The sequence below is a fragment of the Anneissia japonica genome, unplaced genomic scaffold (assembly GCF_011630105.1).
Source record: "Anneissia japonica isolate Jap-2015-1 unplaced genomic scaffold, ASM1163010v1 scaffold288284_len1145801_cov181, whole genome shotgun sequence".
In the NCBI taxonomy this organism is placed as follows: Eukaryota; Metazoa; Echinodermata; class Crinoidea; order Comatulida; family Comatulidae; genus Anneissia; species Anneissia japonica.
This window is the reverse complement of record NW_022712730.1, coordinates 1,051,365-1,070,821: the sequence shown is the minus strand read 5'-3', so window position 1 is coordinate 1,070,821 and position 19,457 is coordinate 1,051,365. Positions and strand designations below refer to the sequence as shown.

Below are 19,457 nucleotides of genomic sequence, written 5' to 3'. Positions count from 1 at the left end.
ATTTACTATTAAGTCAAAAAGGCAGGAAAATACCTCAAAATTAAAATAAAATTTAAACAAATAAAATAGCCCAGTTGAAAGGGCAAATATAAATTATTAGCTTCCAACAAGAAAAAAATAGTTTCACTGATTTACAGACATTTTACTACTAAAAAATCCTTAAATTGGTTACCAGCCAATTTAAGGATCTAAAGCAAATGAATACAGGAGAGTATTATCTAAATGTCCAAAAACTGATAGGGAATTTTTTTTAATTCAAATTTTTATTTTTAAGATAATAACTTTTACAAATTATTAGCAATTCAAATGTGGAATTTAAATTTATTTATTTTTTCTACCTTACGACTGATAATACGTCTTCAATGGTCTATCCATAAAATAAAAAATATACAGTAACAATATTATGTATACATCTTTAATTGTTCTCATTCTATATTTTAACTGAAAGTTAATAATTAATACTTAATATTGTGTAAGTCAAATACGAGTTTTGTATTTAAACGTTTTCAGCTTAATACAAGCAGTTTATCTAAAGGCCTAAATATGGTCATGATGACATCACATCGTGACCATATATGGGCACATCATGACTATATATGGACATACAACAGTTTTTTGTAAAATAAAATTTGATAGTTTGTACAGGGTCTTAAGTACTAATGTGCATTTAGATATGGTGTAAATACACTGAAATAAAGATATCACACGCAGACAAAGAGACACAAAAATATTTGGAATGTATTCAAATAGATACTGTTCTAAAGATGATTGTAATTAAAAGATTCAAGGTGAGTGAAGGTTTTCACACGAAATAACATGTAAAAGTTATACAGTACTATACATGTTTTTTAATTCAAGGTGATATCTAGAATACACTAAACAAATGTACAATACACTTTAAAATACTTCAGATTATTAGCCATTATTTACAAAGTGTTTGGTTTAAACTGTGATTTAAAGCTTATAATGTTAAGTCGGTAGTCAAATAAAAGACACTTCATGGCAATTAAAGATAACTCAATACATTCCTGAATTATTAACCGCAATACATCACTGTTGAAATTTGAGTACATTCGTAAATTTATTCAGTTAGATACAAATCGCACCAGGAATAATAAGTATCTACACTATAATATTACAAACATAAGATGTTAGGTAAAAAAGTAACAATGGGTTAATGTTCTTTATTTTTTTGAAGGCAAAACTTTGTAAGACAAGTATGTCGCCAATTCAGGCGTCGCCATTCACCGAACTCATTTGCCCCAAACTGTTTACCGTAAGAAAATTTGATACTAAAAATCTGCTCTTTAGACAATATTTCTCCCAGCGTGCATTGCAGTAAATTATCCATAACACAATAAATTATTAACATTCTAAAACTACTGTACACATTATATATATTTCAAACAATTCCTATCTAACTATTCTCAGGAAAATATAAATGCATTAACTTCTTTTCAAGGTATGAAAATAATTTATTTTATTCTTAAACTACAAGAAAAGGTGAATAAATGCAGTACAGTACTAAGATAATATCACTGATTGACAAATTTTTAATTTACAATTCTGTCATAATATATCATTAAATATATTTATACAAAATAATTTTTAAGTGTTCTATATTTGTTTATATTAATATGTAACAATCTTTTTAGATAATGATGACATGTGAGCTTGTTTTGATAATAGTAAGAACTTGGTTTATAAAGTTTTTGATTTACCTGTTAAATTGACTGACAGACACCAAGCTATAGAGTTATCTACTAATCACTTTTAGAAATTGTACTTAAAGACAGTAATAAGCATCCACCATCAGAGTCTTGAAAGTAAACCATTTATATTTATCTTGGAAATTCACAAATTAGAATATTTCCTTTAAATGGTTAAGGAATGATGATATTTGATTGATTTTCAGACGTTTAAAAATAAATGGTCTTTTGTTGGTTTTAAACGCCTTCACCTGCCAATACATTAGGTGCCATCCATTCTTATAAGTACAATATTTGTAGATTATTTTCTCAAAATTTGATCTTGCTCAGTGGTGTATCTAAAGGGGTGTGCAGGGAGCATTCCAACAAAAAATACTTGTGCCCCTTCCAGTTGCCCCTCCCCCCACCATTGAAAATGTTTGAAGCAAAAAAAATCAAGTAGTTAAAAATCACCTCAAATTACTTTCATTTACAGTACGAGGTAGTTCCCCTTCATCTAATTATCGAGCCCCCACTTCACCTTTCGCGCTCCCATTCAGCCTCAAGATTCCTAGATATGCCACTGATCTTGCTTGAATGAACGATAATATTTATCCCTAACTCTAGCTTAAATTTTTCATGTATATTTCTAATTAATTTTTCGTTTCATAATTCTATCAGTTTCCATAAATATAAGAAAGTAATAAAGATTCATTTCAATTGATCATTATATTCAATTGTTAAATCAAGTACACAGTAGTACCTCTTAATTGAAATTTCTAGCTAACAATAAACAATAATTCCGATGGCGTTATTCTAATAAGTTACTGTAATTAAAATTGTGACTGAATGATAAATAAGTAGATCCACTATTTGTATCTCATATTATTAGCATTAGTTTAGAAAATATGGTACCTGGATCTCCATGGCAGGGACCTTTATGAGTGCCCTATATCTAATATACAACTTAAGCTATATAAATGGTATATTATTATTTAGATTCGGACTGTGCAGTGGTAGTTATGAGTCTTTGCTTTATGTATTCCGCACTCTGTGAATGTATATTATTTCTTTGTACCAGGTAATCTATAGCAGGCAAAATTGTATTTTCCGAATGAATACCTACAAGGACAAATATATTTAATGTTTAAAATAATGTACAGATGTTATTTTAAGGCCACAGCAATTATCAAGCAGAAAACAATATTTTAATCAAAATGTAGGCCCTCAAGGATTATTCAATTGTCAATATTAATTAATATTAGTATTAATTAAAATCATGGACAGTTTACATATTTGTTAATTTTATCATTTATTTGTGATATGGAAGTTTGCAAGTTGAGGGTGTTTAAACATTTAAAAAAACACCTTAGAAACACCCTGTGATAAACTAATATTTTTCAGCTTTTCGGGTAAAAAAACACACATTAGAACCTTTTTTTTTATCCTCGATTTTGCTTTTAAATTAAACAGATACAAAGGCTGAAAGAATATTCCTGATTTAGTGTATAAAAACAAACATACTTTGATAAATATTCAAACAAATGCATTCAAGCCCTCTTAGTTGGTCCCCACATTCAAAATAAGACAATGTTAATTAAAAATTTAACACCTCAAAAATAGACTATGAAACAATCAACACAGTTGCGTATTAGCGGGCATACATACATACAGTTAACATACACAACATCTTAGCACCATTATGAAGAATTACTGTAACACTTGGGGCATTTCTGCAGTCCGTTGTCGTCGCAATGTGTACAGCGTAATGTGCGAAACTGATCTGTGAAGCCGTTCCTCAATACGGATTTCTTGCTACCCTTGCAGACGACACAATTGATGTACTTTCGATCACCGCAACACTTGCACACGTCAAAATTTAATCGTTTCTGAAAGTAATTTAAAAAGTTAATTATTAGTATTTCACCTCATAATTTCTAATTGAGGATTCTGCTACTTGTGAACATTTGACATTTCCAATGGCTTGCAAAAACCTTTACTCTGGTTTTTGGGGTTTTTTTTTTTTATAATACTTTATGCTTAGTTTTAATGTTTGTAGATTAAACTGGGGAAGATTTACTGTTGGGTGCATGCATGCTGAGTTTTAATGCTTGTAGATTAAACTGGGGCAGATTTAGGAGGCAAGCCTCCCGCGCTCTCCCTCCCACCCTGGAAATTTAAAACAAAAGGGAAAAAAAAGAAAGAAAGAAAAAGAAATTTTTGATCACACAAAAATTCCCAGAGGATATTTCCGGGCTTCTAGAAAAGAAAAATTAGGATTGATAGAATCGGCTCTCCCCCACCCCCTTTTCGGACATCTCTGGATGCCCCTACATAAAATATAATCATAACATTTTTTTTAAATAAATAATTTTGTTCTTTTTTGCACCATTGGCAGTATGGTTTCTGTATATCTTTACACATGATTAATAAAATCCCAGTGTAATGTAAATTTCTATATTATTATTACCATTTTTATTATTATTATGGTAAATGTTTGATTACAAGCCACCAATCAATCAACCATGAAATTATATTATTTTTCATAATCGCAATAATAATTCAATTAATGATTACTAATCTTGTTATAGACGGCAATGAATACCAAAGTAAATATATTTCAATTCCGTCCGTAAACAATGTGAAGCGTTGTTAAAAAAGATTAGCATAATCTATCCAGGAAATTTAGCAGACGACAGGTGATATGAGGAGGATAAGATCAATGTAACCATCCACCAGACATTTTGCATAACATCTAATCTTCATATCTTTTTAAGTTCCCATCATCATCCTGTTAATCATTACAACTTGCATCATTTATTTATTTACTTATTTATGTATTGCTAATTAATTTACCCATTATTTTTTTTGTATTTGTCTATAATTTTTATTTTTCTTATCTTTTTTATTATTTTCATTCTTTTTTATCCATCCATCCATTTTTTTGTTCATCCTATAAGTGTCGATATGTTGGCTTGGAAATAATAAATTAATTTAATTTAATTATCGGTTATGTATTAGCTTAATTAACATATCTTCTGATAGGTACTTCGTTACAGGGACCATTTCCCTTTGTTAACCCATAAGTTTCTTACTGTATTTGCGGTAAATAAAATTATGAATTATGAACTAGAATGTACGATGGCATTCCTTTTATGGCAGATTGTTTTTTGTCTTCTCTTTCCTTTTTCTCTACTTTTCCTTCCTTTCGTTTTTGTTTTGTTTTTGTATGACCATAATGTATTGTTATAAAATGAATGTACCTGTAAAGTTTCTCACAGCCACGATGAAAAATAGGCTTCCAGCGTGAGTGTTTACTCTCTGTAAGTTTACTAAACAATCGAAAGAAAGGTAAAGCCTGGCCAGAGTGAGACAAATCTTTGTTTATTATGTAATATCCCATCATGCACCTCACTGGATATACTCTGACATGTAAATTTCCAACTACATCATATAGTGGGATTGAAAGGTATGCATAGATATGCATACACATGACGTGCGTACATTAGATGTGGATTTGCAGCCAACATTAGTCAAGGATGAATGCTATGATTTTACGAATGCTGGCTGAATTCAAGGCTTGAATATTATAACGCTTTGCATAATGACTAATAATCTCAGTTTCCTAGCAACATTAATCATGCAGTCCATGGCAACAGTCATATAATAGTTGCACCACACTCCATCGAATGTCATTCCATTTCTATTATTATTATTATTACAGCATTTCATTATAACTCATTTATTTTAATGACCTCAATATGAAATGGTTCTAAGATAAATCTGTTATGTATTTTCTTCACATCAAAGAAGTAAACTCCCCTGGGGCGTGGGCAGGCGGTGCAATCACACCCCCTAGATTGTATTAAGAAAAATACTTTTGTATTGTATTGTTAATATATTATTTTTATAATTACATAGTAAAAGTAAGATTTTTCAAGTAGGAGAGTGGCATGTCCAGGCATCTAGAGGCCCATATTTTCAACATTTTCTCAACTAGCCCCCAACCATGGTGGGCCTGAGGTGGGGTGGACTCCACACATCCCTCACTGCTGTTCTCGTTCTTGTTTAAAAGCGTCCAGCGCCGCCAGTTTTAAACTTACCTCAAATCGTTTCAGGATATTACTTAGTTCCCCTGACTCATTAAGCTCTTCCAATTGTTGAATATTCTGCAAAGACAAATAACTTTGAAATTAATATCACATATGGCAAGACTTTTTTTATACCTTGTTTCGCGAACCCACCGCCCCGTCAATATTGATGATTTTGAACAAAAATTTTATTTTATTTTTAGCCAATTAGCACACCTGCCGCCACGAAAAACTGGAAATTTCTTTAATTTTTTTACGCCAGCCACTGCCTTGAAATCTCCAAAAATAAAATATGTATATTTCTTTCTTCTTTAACCATTCCATTATTACAATGTTTACAGTCACCAATATATTTTTACAGTGACCAATAATATTATTTTTATTTTCTGCCATCTTACGTTTTTGGCAAAATCATTCGCTAAATAAGAAAACTAAATTTTAGTTATATTTTTTTTTTCACCCTCCTCTGACGATCTTTAAAGAATAAGTTCATGTAACAAGATAAAAAATGTTCTTGCATAAAGAATATTAAAAAATTCTTTTTTTTAAGTGCGGGGCTGGGAATATTCGCATGGCCCACTAGCACAAATTTTTTGATCCATGATAATTCTGTCAATTTGTAGGACCTTGGCAACAATATCCAAGGGGCATGGCTTAGTGAAACGTGCATTGTCTAGCCGGGTTTGTCTATTGCGCACCATACAATAGCCACACCATATGGTGACTAATGTATACATACTGTGCCAAATTCTAAAGATAAGAGTACACAATACAAATTGTCAAAGTACACAGTACATCCACTGGTTTTCTCGCATACCATAGTGGCTGGTGCTATGTCATGTGTGTAATAACATAATTCCTCCATGGTAATAATAATAATGATCATTACAGATAATACTCTACTACATCATAAATATATCATGGAGGAATTAGTTTAAACTAAATTCCTCCATGGATATATTAACTTAAATATTTTATTTGCTTGCACTAGCTTTCAATTAAAAACAATAAATCGTTTTCCTTTCTAATCAACTGTGCATAATTAATAATACTGTGTTATTCTTTTCATAGATCCTTAAATTGGTGGGTTGTAAAATAAAAGATTAAAATAAAATGAGACTGTTTTATTTTTATAGATTTTTTTTTTAAATTAAATGTATTAACCAAGCCTGATACTATTTTATTTGTTCAATAGATCCTTGTATTGGCGGGTGGTAGTAAATTAAAAGGTTTAAATGAAATGAGATTGTTATTTATTTAATTAATTTTAAAGATTTTAGTGTTTTAAATAAATGTATTAACCAATCCTGATTTTAATAGTCACTTTCGCTAACACTTATTTTTTTTAAATCTCATAATGTAATTTATAGGATTCAGAATAATGTTAGAGTTATTGTAAACATAGATAACCAGTCTTACAATGATTGAAAGCGGAAAATATTAGTTCTGGTTGTGGCCTGATACAAATTCAAGAACACACTTGTACCACCAGGGAGGTAGAAACCCTAAAATTAAATGTCATCATGTATGACTATGACATTCTTTTGCCATGAATAAATGTTTTATTGTGACAGCATAAGGAAGTCAAGGAGTCAATGATGGTGATTAATACAGTCCAAAACAACTGACGCGCCTGCTACCAACAACGACAAAGGCCCTACTGTGTGTGCTCTCATATAATAGGGTTTATTGATTGAAAAGGATACTATAAAATGAATCCATACTCTGACAACTGGATGTACAAACGATAAGGAAGTGTATGTGTGTTTAAAATTAGGTGATGCGTTTAGGCTACCCACAGGCTGCTTAACGTTACTTTAAATTTTCACTTTTCGAGAAAAATAGAGTATAGGTTTGCGTGTTTGCGTACCATTCTGAAATTTTGCATTCATGACCACATCTGTAAAAATTATGAATATGGAATATAGTGCACCTTCCTATTCGAGACCCCTCCAATTCAAGACCAAATTTCTGAGGACCCAAATAAAAATCTTCAACCTTTTAACACAAAGCTAGCCCTCTAATCGGAGACCTCGAATTGGGCAAATTGTATTATAATTTAAATACAACCTTTAGTGTATTGTAAAGTTATTAACGATATTCACAGATACGTTATTTTACATCAAAAACATCGAGAATTATTAGGCGCGGTATTGCCGCAAGTGCGACTAATTTTTTTAATTTATCATGCCTGGGACAATCATTATCTACTGTACTGTTGCTTGTGCATATGCCGTTGGTAGGACTGTTAATATAACACCATCAATATGTTGATTTTGCTGCACAGCCAAACCCAAAACAATTTTTCAATACCATTACGAGGCAAAACAATGTGTCTTCATCGAAGACACGTTGTTTTGCCTGTAATCATGCTGAACATGTTTTACCATAGAAAATCAATAAATTTTATGTTTTTATGCTTAAAGATAAGTGGTGCTATCTTCGAAACGACTCATTGTTGAGACCAGAAATTTTCACTGTTAAATCACAGTGTTTAAATTCACTATTAAATTAAATTAAATTAAAGTGTTTGTGGAAGGTGGATTATATTGTATTTCATTTTAATTTTATAGAATGATGGAAGGGTCACTGCAACTCAAGAGGGCTGTCTCAAACATGATAACAATGTGTTGCAAAATATTACTGTATACTGATACTTTTTAAAAAAAATAAAAACCAGTAAACTTTCCCCAGGCTCAGTGTTTTTATTTTATTTTTTTTGCTAATTTCAGGCTCAAAATGTTCTTATTTTGTTCTTATTTTACACACGTTTCAAACCAAAAATCATTATTGTACAGCAGTTTATTGTACTGTATTATAGAGGTTATTACATAGTCAAACCTGCTGCACATAAGGTAAAGATATTCTATTTTTTTTTTAAATAGTAAACCTCATTTGACATTTTATCCCTGCCTCAATTTGCTCTTAGTTAAGCAATTTCAGCCCCTGTTTCCTTATAAATTGTGTTCTTGTAAAAAAAAATTTAAAAAACGAAAGTGTAGTTTTGGTGCATAGACAAAACTGAGTGTTTGCATAACTTAATTAGGACTCATTTATGCAAGCTTCCATTTTACAATTAAAGGTCTAGTATTTGTGAACAACAACCGTGTTTGCCTGAAGCAGTTGATTATTGTGCAGGCAATACAATATCTCAATTTTCTCCACCTACAAAAGGTGTTATAAACACATGGGTTGTACAATTGTTAAGACCGTGTAAAGCCAACCTGGCCATAAGGACTATAGTGACATTTAAAACATTTTGCAGAATTCATTACCAGCTAATCTATAGTACTGTAGGCGGTGGTACCAAAGTTTAGCTTTAACTGGATAAATGCTGCCAAAAAACACATTCAAATTTTTGTTTTTTCCTGTATTTTTGTTAATATTTTCAAAAGATCACTTAAAACGCATCTTTTTGCCTATTAAATTCACTTGTCTTTTGTTGTTGTTATATTGATGTCTTTCCACTGACTGTTTCTTGTGATATGAGATGGTTCTTTCAAGAACTGATTGGCTTGAACTTTGCAAACAAAAGGAAAGGCTCATTATAAATTCCCAGTCACAGTAACAGTAATTGCTAAGTATACTATACCTCTTCATAGGACAATGGATCCTGTAAAAGGGTCCACAATCCCAGAAAAAAATAGGGTCAATATAAAGGTTGTCGGCTACAAAAGTTCTACCTCCCTCATGACATCTCAAGTGTAAAACTGAATGTGGAAATCTGGAGACCTCTAAGCTCTCTTAGAATGGAATATTATTAAAGATGGACATTACTATGGAATTATGTTTTAAATATCCAAAAGGATTTGGTTATGAATGTTCAAAATTATGAACCAATATGACCCCATCAACTTCTGAACTATGGTGCCAGTGGCTACTGTATGCTGCACATCCAGTTTTAGTACTGATTGGGAACCAGGGTAAAATCTGTCTGAGAGCAATAAAACATGGTGGGGCTAAGGTGGATATGGACTTAACTGTCGGGGATGGACCACCTATCAGGAATAAGTTCCCTACCTTACTACAGCAGTACCACCTGCATGAATTATTAGTTTATTGTCTATCCAGTCACTAAAGATATAAAACACAACAAATGTAGAGCATAGAATTACAAATACATCACACCTACACAGTACTGCTGCCACTTGTATTAATTATATAGGTGACAGTTTGACACTTATCTACATTTTATTAGCCTGTTATTTGAAGAGGAGATACTGTCTGGTAACTCAAACAGAAGATGACACAATAAAACAATGACGTAGTATGACACAATTGATATAAGCTTTTAGTCTTATGAATTCTGCCACTATTAATAATATTAACAATATTAATATAAATAATATAACAACAATAGCAGACAGTGAATTCTCACTGAGCCTGCCATTAAGAAAAAAGTAGACATATTAATATAATGACATTGATTCATTAACTTGTCAACACTCTGATGTTTATCAAGGGCAGGGCACACTTTAATGGCACAGACCAACAGATTATTCATATTTGAACAAGTATAAGCAGGTATAACATAATCAATGTCAACGTTGCTTCTATACTAATAGGTCAAGGGTTAACCTGCCAAGTGAATACCCATTATGGTTCCACTCATAAGTGGTTCTTTTGTTTTCTTTATTTTCTTTCTTCTTTTCTGCCCATTAAACCGTATTAACCTTTAAAAGGGACAAAATTCCATCACACTCACACACAGTACCATACCATAAAATATTACAGTATTATTAAAATTACAGTACTGACTTTTATATAAAGTTGAACAATGAGAGTTCACTTGACTTTCTAGAGATTTGTTACCCAGAATCTCTGAATTCCAAGAAGCCATGCAACATTACCATTTTTACCAGCTTTTTACTTCTCCTTATGAAGAAACATTAGATATTTTCTTACTAAATTTTTAGCGCACCATTTACCATTTTGATAATATTTTTTTTAATCTGCCCTCTAACAATCCTAAAAATAAAGTTCGCTAAATGAAGTTCATAAACAAATATTTGGCTAAATACTTACTAAAATAGTTAAAAACCTCATGGGATTGGGCGAGATATTTTACAGTTCATTGGTTCAGAATCAACCAATTGGAAATCCCCTTTGTTGGAATTTTAAAATTATGAATGTAAAAATAAGGATAAGAAGTAGTCGGAATGTTCAGGTTTTTCTATCGCCAATTGTGAATCAACAAAAGAGATTGACTGCAGACTCTAGTGGCACTCCACCCTTCAAATGAGGGCAAAGATCAGAACAAATTTGGTTTTGAGGATGCTGGTATGGTAAAACATACTGCAAACAAATTTGAGATATAAATGGCATGCTTTCTTGCTAAACGAATGACAAATAGCACAAATGCTGTGTACTTTGATTGGGCTTTACATTTCTATTTCAGTAATTACATTACATTGTTATTAAAATTAACGTTTCACATTAATTTATTTGATTAAACATGTCCTATATTCACTGTTGGGAAAAATTTTTACTTTTTTCTTTCTTTGAAGGACCAATACAGTATTAGCGTTTGATGTATGGTAAACTCTATTAAAGCCAGGCTCTGGGGAAAAAATTGGTAATATGTTGTGAAGTACAACTGATTTTTTTAAGACACAAAAAGGGTGTTTGATAAAAAATACTCGAAGAACAGACACTTTTAAACAAGAGAATAATGGAGTAAAATTTCTTTTCTCATTTTACATGCATAATATAATCCATGAGGAATCGATGTCGAATTACGAAACGTGTACACTTGACATCTGATGAATAGTGTCCAAAATTTGTTACAAAAATGTAAAACAATGACATATTGATTATTGTTTATTTTCCGAAAATATTTCAGCTGCTTCGAGTTTCTTTCCTGTCCTTCCTTCTTCCTTTATTCTTTTATATTTTGTGTTATTTATATATTAACATATTACTTATACATGGGCCTACATTAAGCTTATTTTTAAATTACACTTTTTTAAATTTGAGGTTTGCCTCGACAAGAGTACTGCAGTGTTACGTCACGATACCACGTAATACTACAGTACTCCGTTGCTATCGTTGCAAATGTGTTCAACCCAACGCCATTTTCACCACTAACAAACCATTGATCCCAATTTCTAACGTAATTATTAAGATGTTGTATCTTACTTTTTCTTTGTAAATTTTAATTGATTATTATATGTGTGTTCGATAACTAATACAATGCGAGCTTTTGTGTTTTTACTACATTTTGATGGTGGTAAAATATTAGATTTTAAAATGCCTATTCCAGGAAGCTTATGCAGTTATTCAGGCGTAATGAATAGTATGTCTGTTAACAACAGAGAGCTCCACCTGGCGTCGTGACGACACGACTGTGGTACTCTATGTCATACATTGTACCAGTCTTTGTCGGAGGTATGTCCTGGTCTCGACCCTCTAACGTCACTATTAGATAGGCTTCTTATCTTCATAAGACTTGATTGTTCGAAGTAAGAAATCAAGTTGTCTTCACCCACCAGTACCGCTCACTTATACTATTTGATGGGAATTACTTCATGTCCTGGTCTCGACCCTATAGATAGGCTTATCTTCATAAGACTTAAACATTATGGATACCTTGTGCGAAGCAAGAAATCAGGTTGTCTTTACCTGGTACCACTCGATAGTATTATTCAGTGGGAATTTTTTCATAATGTCTTAGATGCTTACTTGCACTTGTCTGCTTGCTTTTATTTTTATCAATAAACAGTATTGATTATTTTTATTATCTAGTAGAAAAGATCTATAGCCAGTCATGTTCCATTGAATCTCCTTATTTTACACATTTTTTACAGCATTAGTAATATTGTGTTTCATCTTTAAAAGCTTTCTCAATTCTAATTATTTCTACACCAATAATTTTCAATGACAATTTTCATTTCATGACACATTGATTTCAGCGAATTAAGTACAAAGAATCAATATTGTTTTTTTAATTAATTCATTAATTGATTAACAAATTAAAGATAGTCTTCCACAGAGTACAGATACAGTACGTTGAATCATCTTGCTGACTATCTATTTCGAGTAGCTGTTTTAATATGCTCATTCGCATACTTAAATTTATTATTATTAATTATTATTAGTTAAGTATTCCCGCATTTGTTCCAGATTTCTATTCATCGTAGATTCAGGTCACATGGCTGCAAGCTATAGCACTTTGAGACCAAATGAAATAAAAATTTCACATGAAAAAAGTTATTTTCCCACTACTCACAGAAGGAAGTAAAATAGATAAAATTCAGTTTTTCACACAATTGTTAAGGTTTATAATCAGCAAATCCGGAACAAGTTGAATGTGTAACTTTTCAAGATCAGAGAAATCATAATTAGATTAAATATTGTTACATAGGCAGCTAAATAGATTATGAGTTGTATATTAAAGAAAACATTCAAACACCTGCTGTTTGTAGCATGTAATATTGTTACTATAGATTAAGCTGAGACACCATTAAGCATCTTCGGAGTGCAATATGTCAAGTATTAAAAGGAAATGAACCTCAAAAAACCTCAAATGCAATTGCGTCACTGAAATTGCAGTAGAGGTAAGTTAATGCTGGGTTATGACATGTTTGTTAATAAATGGATGGAAAGAAGGATGTTGAAAAGGAATTGGAAAGGATGTTTCTTGTATCCTGAATCCACCCCTAATCCACTTGAGATTCATTAGTGGCGGATCCCCATGCTGGCGGATTTATTGGTGGCTAATCAAGAGGGTGGCAGACCCACAGGGCGGCGAAAGGAAAGCATGCAGCCAAAAAAATCTCTAACCAAATGTGAAATCATTCAGATAAGAGATTAAATGACTGAAAGTTTGGAGATACTTTAAGTAAGGAAACATCCTAACCCCTCCCTCAAATCATCAGCCCCTCCCTCACTGTCACTTCCTCCCCCCACAAGCAAAAAAACCATTTTGGGTACGCCACCTTGGTTCAACATCTTTAACAAGTATGTAAATCGTTATCCTTACCCCTATTAATTCACCGTCAATAAAAATGATCGGTAAATTGCTTGACTCCTCCTCTCCAATACGCTCAAATAGCTCCCTCTGGTGGTTTGGATTCACAAATAAATCACGTTCTTCATATAAAACTCGGTGGTTTTCAAATAGCTTTTTTACTTTGACGCAATTATCAAAAGTCCGTCTCACAATTGTTGTGCTTGTGGTATAAGCAATAATACTTCCTTTTTCTTCTTCATAATATTTTTTCTGAAATTATTCAATAAAATTAATGTTTAATATTAAAGTGAAATGAAATGAGGGAAGACAAAAACAGAGGTGGACAGATGATCTGAGAATGTACAATAAATACTGGTTTAGAGAAACAACAGACAGAAAGAGGTGGGGTATGTTCAACAGTGGCAAGTCTAGTTCAACAATGGACAGATTAAAGCCAGGCTCAGGGGAATAATTGTTGATATGTTGTAGGCCTACTGTTCAGTACAACTTATTTTTCTAAGACTCGAAAGAGTGTTTGACGAGTAACACGGTTAATGAAATAGATTTTTTAATATTTCAAAACTGGGGGAAAAAGGGGCGCTACCAACCATCCATTTTTCTACCAACACTCTTAAACAAATAGCGAAAAGCATTTTTTTTAAATTAATAAAAACTAGGCCCTATGCGTTCTTTGTTTAAAACTTTACCTTTGTTGTGTCAAGTGGTTTAAATTCAAAATTAGCAATACCCGCTCTAACACGATTCTGTACTCCTCGAATTGTACCTTTTTGACTCGTTATATCATCACCATCACCTGACTCGAGACCTCTTCGGCCAACAAATCGCAAAGTTCTGTTGTCATCATTTGTAAATGATGCATTACTACTACTACTACTACGGGATGTGGACTTAACTCCATCAATGGTGATGTTATTCATATTCTCACATCGTTTTTGACTTTGAAGTTTTCGTCCTGCATCATCTTGATGACCTAAAAACGTCCTTTCGAAATGACCTGATTTAACGTCACCATTTTCTAATACATTTTGCCTCGGTGCCTGATAAATTTCATGTAACGGACGCTCGCTTTTAACAGTTTTCTTCGGAAAGGTATACAATCCAGTTTGTTGGTCATAAACAGGCCCATTGGACGCCTGTTTACCTTCGTCTCCGAACATTTTCACCTGTTGTGTTTGACGCAGCCGCGGCCGAGGGCTTGTTGGCGGTGGTTGCTTCTGTTTCAAATTTGCATTCTGAATGTCGTCACTTACATCATTGTGTCGATCTTTACGGCCTCCTAAAAAATTATGGAATATCCCTTTCCGTTTAGTTGATGGCATTGTTAATATTTAACTTCCTGTTTACTAGTTCCATGATAAGTTAAGGGGACCACACGAACCCTTCTTCGCCCTTCTTGTTTGTGTACGCGATGAGTCACAAAATCACAAAATGTTTAGATGTTTGCGCCCCCAACGTTAAGCCTATGAACTAATGACAAGTGCTACTCCAATCAATCAATCAATCAATCAACCAATCACATAAGCAATCAATTTGTTAGGCCTCGCCAATAGTGAAAGTTTTTCCTTTTTCAATCCTTATTTGGTATTTATATCGCTTTGTTATATACCAATATGTATAGAAATTCATTTTGTAATATCATATCTTTATAAAATTATATTAGTACACTTATAATTATATCACTCAATAATTATAATTTTTGCTTTTCAATAATAAAAATAATAATTCAAATTTTTTTACAATATAGCTTAAAATGTATTGTTCCAAAAAACAAATACCAAAAAAAAAAATCATAAATATTATTTTAGAAATTAATTTGCTCATTTTGAAGTGCATAAAACTTAAACATCAATAATTTCTATAATATTCAAGTTAATAATTTTCTATGTTAGGCCATGTCAAAAAAAAAAACTTGGGTGGCGCCAGCATTTGCCGACCCGACGAGGGGTCAGATTCCCGACGAAAGCAAAGTGGGCGTGGTTGATTAAAAGGTTCCGAAAGTGGTCTAGGGGGAGAAGCCCCAGAAAATTGTGACAATTTAGGGGGTTCAAATGCTTATTTAATCGATTTGAGAGTCAACTAATATGTAGAAAATACATATAGTTTCTTTTCTCCCCGACGAATTGTGCTTTTTCCTTTTTAAGGGGGGTGGGGGAGCTCTACCCGTCAGGGGCCACCCCTTTTATCAAGGCTTTAAACGGTGTACCAATACAGAAGTAAGTACATTAGTAGAATGAAGGGACCCTGGCCCCCGGCATCCCGCTGGTGCCACCCCTGAAAAAAAGAGTTGTTGATCGTCCTTTTAAGAAAAAAAATATCGGGAGGGAGAGGGTTTTTTTTAATGAGTAATGAAGCCACCCCATTGATATATGCCAAGCCTTCAAACACCCATGGACTGCAAGGCTTTATTTAAATGGTGGCTGACTTCGATTAATCTTCCAGTGGAATTTATACGAACAAAATATGAAAGACAAAATAATAACACAAAAAAGCCAAGGCGTAGCCGAAGTTGAATTATGGGCGGAAAGATGAAATTTTGGCCTGAAAGTGGTCAAGTTAATTTCAAAATTATTTTTTTGTGATTTTAGGGAACAATTAACTTCTTATTTATATTGAAGAATGTTGCTGTTTAATTATTTGTTGGATGCGTCGTTGGGTACTATCTGTCTTACATGTACTGTGCCACTGTTACAAATAAGTGATGTCCGATAAAAATAGATTTTTTTTTCAATTTTTCAATTCAATTAACATTTATTCAATTAATTAATCAAATGATAAATAAAGTGGACAACATTAAAATTAATTAATTAGGATCAAAAATAGAAGCGAAGCTTGTCTCAATTTGACTACGACAAAACAAAAAGTAAAAACTAATAAGGGCTTTAGGCTTAGGAAATATTCATGATAGCAAAATTTTGTTTCTGACTGGGAGTTGGACCAAAGACTCTGAATTTGAAGGCTGCACCTTAACCTCAAAGCCACTGCTCATTCTCCCCTTTTGCCTAAGAAATTAATTATAGTTATTTATAAAAAGCTTTTCAACAACATGAATATGATTATTAAATACTATTTGTTTGACACTGTTGGAGTGTAGCCATCCAGATACTGGCATACCATAAATACAGTTTTGGATAAAATCACATCATTTTATTTTTTAGATGGTTCCAACCTTTGTGTGCTTCCCATTGATTTCTGTGGCCGGAGCAATAATGATTTGCCCGGCATCAAAGCCCATTCGGACCTGGTCACAGATATGGACTTCTCACCCTTCAATGACTATCTGCTAGCGACCTGCTCACAAGATCGCTCAGTAAGTATTTTAAAATGGAACTAGCCTTTTAGCTGTCTCTTATACACATCTAGATGATATAGTGTATAGTGTATAATATTGCATTATATGCTAACATTCATTAATGAGATAATGTCTGTAATTTATAATTTGAATATATAGTATAATTAATATATATTATTTACATATGAAATTAGTGAAAATATACTTATTGATTGATATATTTAATATATTTACTTATATTCAAAGATCATTGTTACAACTAAAATATACTTACATAGATTTTATTTGTTTGATTTAAATAGTTGTATATTGAGCATATAAAAAACAACAGATCAATTTTAAACCCAGAAATGATATTTATTGACATAAGACATAAGGCATTAAAAAAAAAATCACTTTATTCGTCATGAATTTGAAGTATAAATCTCATGAAAGTTGTTTTCCTTGGCAGGTCTTACATCAAGGGTGAATTTAAAACATGACCACAAGCGAAAAATACATCAAGAAAATACAATATAACAACTAAAAAAGATGATGAAAAATAGAAGTTTGTTTTTTTTCTTTTAAAGCATTGGATTTCGGACCTCAACATTGGTGCATTCCAGTCATGCGGCAATCAGATCAAGGCCAGTGGCACCCTCATGGCTTTCAACGTCAATGGGGGAAGTAAGAACTTACTGACAAAATCGCACAATACGAATATGTTGTATTTATTTTCAGTGGTTTCTGTTGATACTTCTTCATTTTTTTAATGTTTTTTATTGTTCTAAATTTGTTTCTCCTCATCTTAATGGGGAGCCTGTATTAAGCTATAGCTGATTTCATTTCATTTCATTATTATTTCCAGGCAATATAAAATACAAAAAACAAAAACACAGCCTGAGGGTATCCTAAAGAAAACTTAATTACTATCAGGAGGTTTCTTCAAACAGAAGCAAGACAACAAACACACATATAAAAATAGCAAGCTTAGATAAAAGAACCGCACAGAATAGCAATAAAATTTAATAAACCAGTCAATATTTTAAAAAAGGGGGGAAAAAAAGAATTTTTTTTTCTCCTCCTTTTCTCCTTTTTTTTCTTTTGATCTGGGCCCAGTTATGCTCTCCAAATAAAAATCTTAGGCTCTGTCCAGATTATCCAATTTTCTTTGACAAAAATTTGCTGTATGCCCATATATAGGCCTATTCATGATGTGCCTATATATGGTCATGATGTGATGTCATCATGACCATATTTAGGCATGTCACATGTTTTTGTCAAATAAAATTTGATAGTCAGGACAGGCCTTTAGGCTTAGGAAATATTCATGATAGCAAAATTTTGTTTCTGACTGGGAGTTGGACCAAAGACTCTGAATTTGAAGGCTGCACCTTAACCTCAAAGCCACTGCTCATTCTCCCCTTTTGCCTAAGAAATTAATTATAGTTATTTATAAAAAGCTTTTCAACAACATGAATATGATTATTAAATACTATTTGTTTGACACTGTTGGAGTGTAGCCATCCAGATACTGGCATACCATAAATACAGTTTTGGATAAAATCACATCATTTTATTTTTTAGATGGTTCCAACCTTTGTGTGCTTCCCATTGATTTCTGTGGCCGGAGCAATAACGATTTGCCCGGCATCAAAGCCCATTCGGACCTGGTCACAGATATGGACTTCTCACCCTTCAATGACTATCTGCTAGCGACCTGCTCACAAGATCGCTCAGTAAGTATTTTAAAATGGAACTAGCCTTTTAGCATTACAGTGTATTATGTTTTGCATAATCTATTGTATTAATGTGACTCACAAGCTGATACATTCATCCCTCTATAATAACCATTAAAATTTACCATCCAGGAATCTTGATTCTGTGATTGGCTATGTTGCACCTACATATTTCTGACTTTGTTACAAAAACAAGTTGAAACAATTTAAAAACTTTTTTTTTTTCATCAGATTAAACTATGGGATTTACCAGAGGGTGGCTTGACAGAAGATATAAGCACCGCCTTACTTACATTGCCAATGCAAGACAAGCGGGTAGAAAATGTGCTGTTCCACCCTGCTGCTGACAGTGTTTTAGCTTCTACTATACATAAGACTATTAAGATATGGGATATTTCAACAGAGCAAGAGAAACTAGGTACAGTACACTCATGCATTTGTAGACACCATTTGGTTTGAAATGAGGCATAAAAACTACTATTTATTTTGTAAGAGGCATTTGTCTATCGGTGGGTAGATATTTTATTCAGCTTTAGAGCACTATGTACATGGATAGAACAAACAGTGAACTTAATCACTCTCTTCAAAGTGGCAATCCAGTCACAAGACAAACATACACTCAAGATGCTCTGCATAGACCAAGTGTCATTATGAGGCTAAAGCCACAATCGCACTGGACTTTTTTTGGTAAAACTAACC

The 19,457-nt window shown here is 32.6% G+C and overlaps 2 protein-coding genes across 2 annotated transcripts in view; one reads left to right on the top strand and one right to left on the bottom strand.

The window, feature by feature from the left end:
* Positions 1–720: 720 nt before the first annotated feature.
* LOC117108163 (glutaredoxin domain-containing cysteine-rich protein 1-like) lies at positions 721–15,179 on the bottom strand. Its single transcript, XM_033250120.1, has 4 exons — positions 14,438–15,179; positions 13,761–14,000; positions 5,792–5,857; positions 721–3,577 (listed from the first exon to the last, which is right to left on the bottom strand). Exons 1-4 carry the CDS (start codon positions 15,068–15,070, stop codon positions 3,389–3,391), a joined length of 1,128 nt encoding a protein of 375 aa, XP_033106011.1. The 5' UTR covers positions 15,071–15,179; the 3' UTR covers positions 721–3,388.
* A 1,822-nt stretch (positions 15,180–17,001) lies between these two features.
* LOC117108146 (coronin-7-like) overlaps positions 17,002–19,457 on the top strand; it is a 14,668-nt gene continuing 12,212 nt past the window's right edge. Inside the window, exons 1-4 of the mRNA XM_033250099.1 lie at positions 17,002–17,058; positions 17,610–17,706; positions 18,607–18,758; positions 18,990–19,176. Coding sequence (XP_033105990.1) covers positions 17,002–17,058; positions 17,610–17,706; positions 18,607–18,758; positions 18,990–19,176 — 493 coding nt within the window. The remainder of the gene's footprint in view (positions 17,059–17,609; positions 17,707–18,606; positions 18,759–18,989; positions 19,177–19,457) is intronic.

What these genes read in the sequence shown, in the direction of transcription:
- LOC117108163 (XM_033250120.1), bottom strand. Translation starts at nt 15,070, where the DNA reads ATGCCATCAACTAAACGGAAAGGGATATTCCATAATTTTTTAGGAGGC. An exon ending in AACCACTTGACACAACAAAG is followed by an intron (nt 14,001 to 14,437) that starts GTAAAGTTTTAA and finishes GAATAATTTCAG; the next exon opens with AAAAAATATTATGAAGAAGA. An exon ending in TTGACGGTGAATTAATAGGG is followed by an intron (nt 5,858 to 13,760) that starts GTAAGGATAACG and finishes TTGTCTTTGCAG; the next exon opens with AATATTCAACAATTGGAAGA.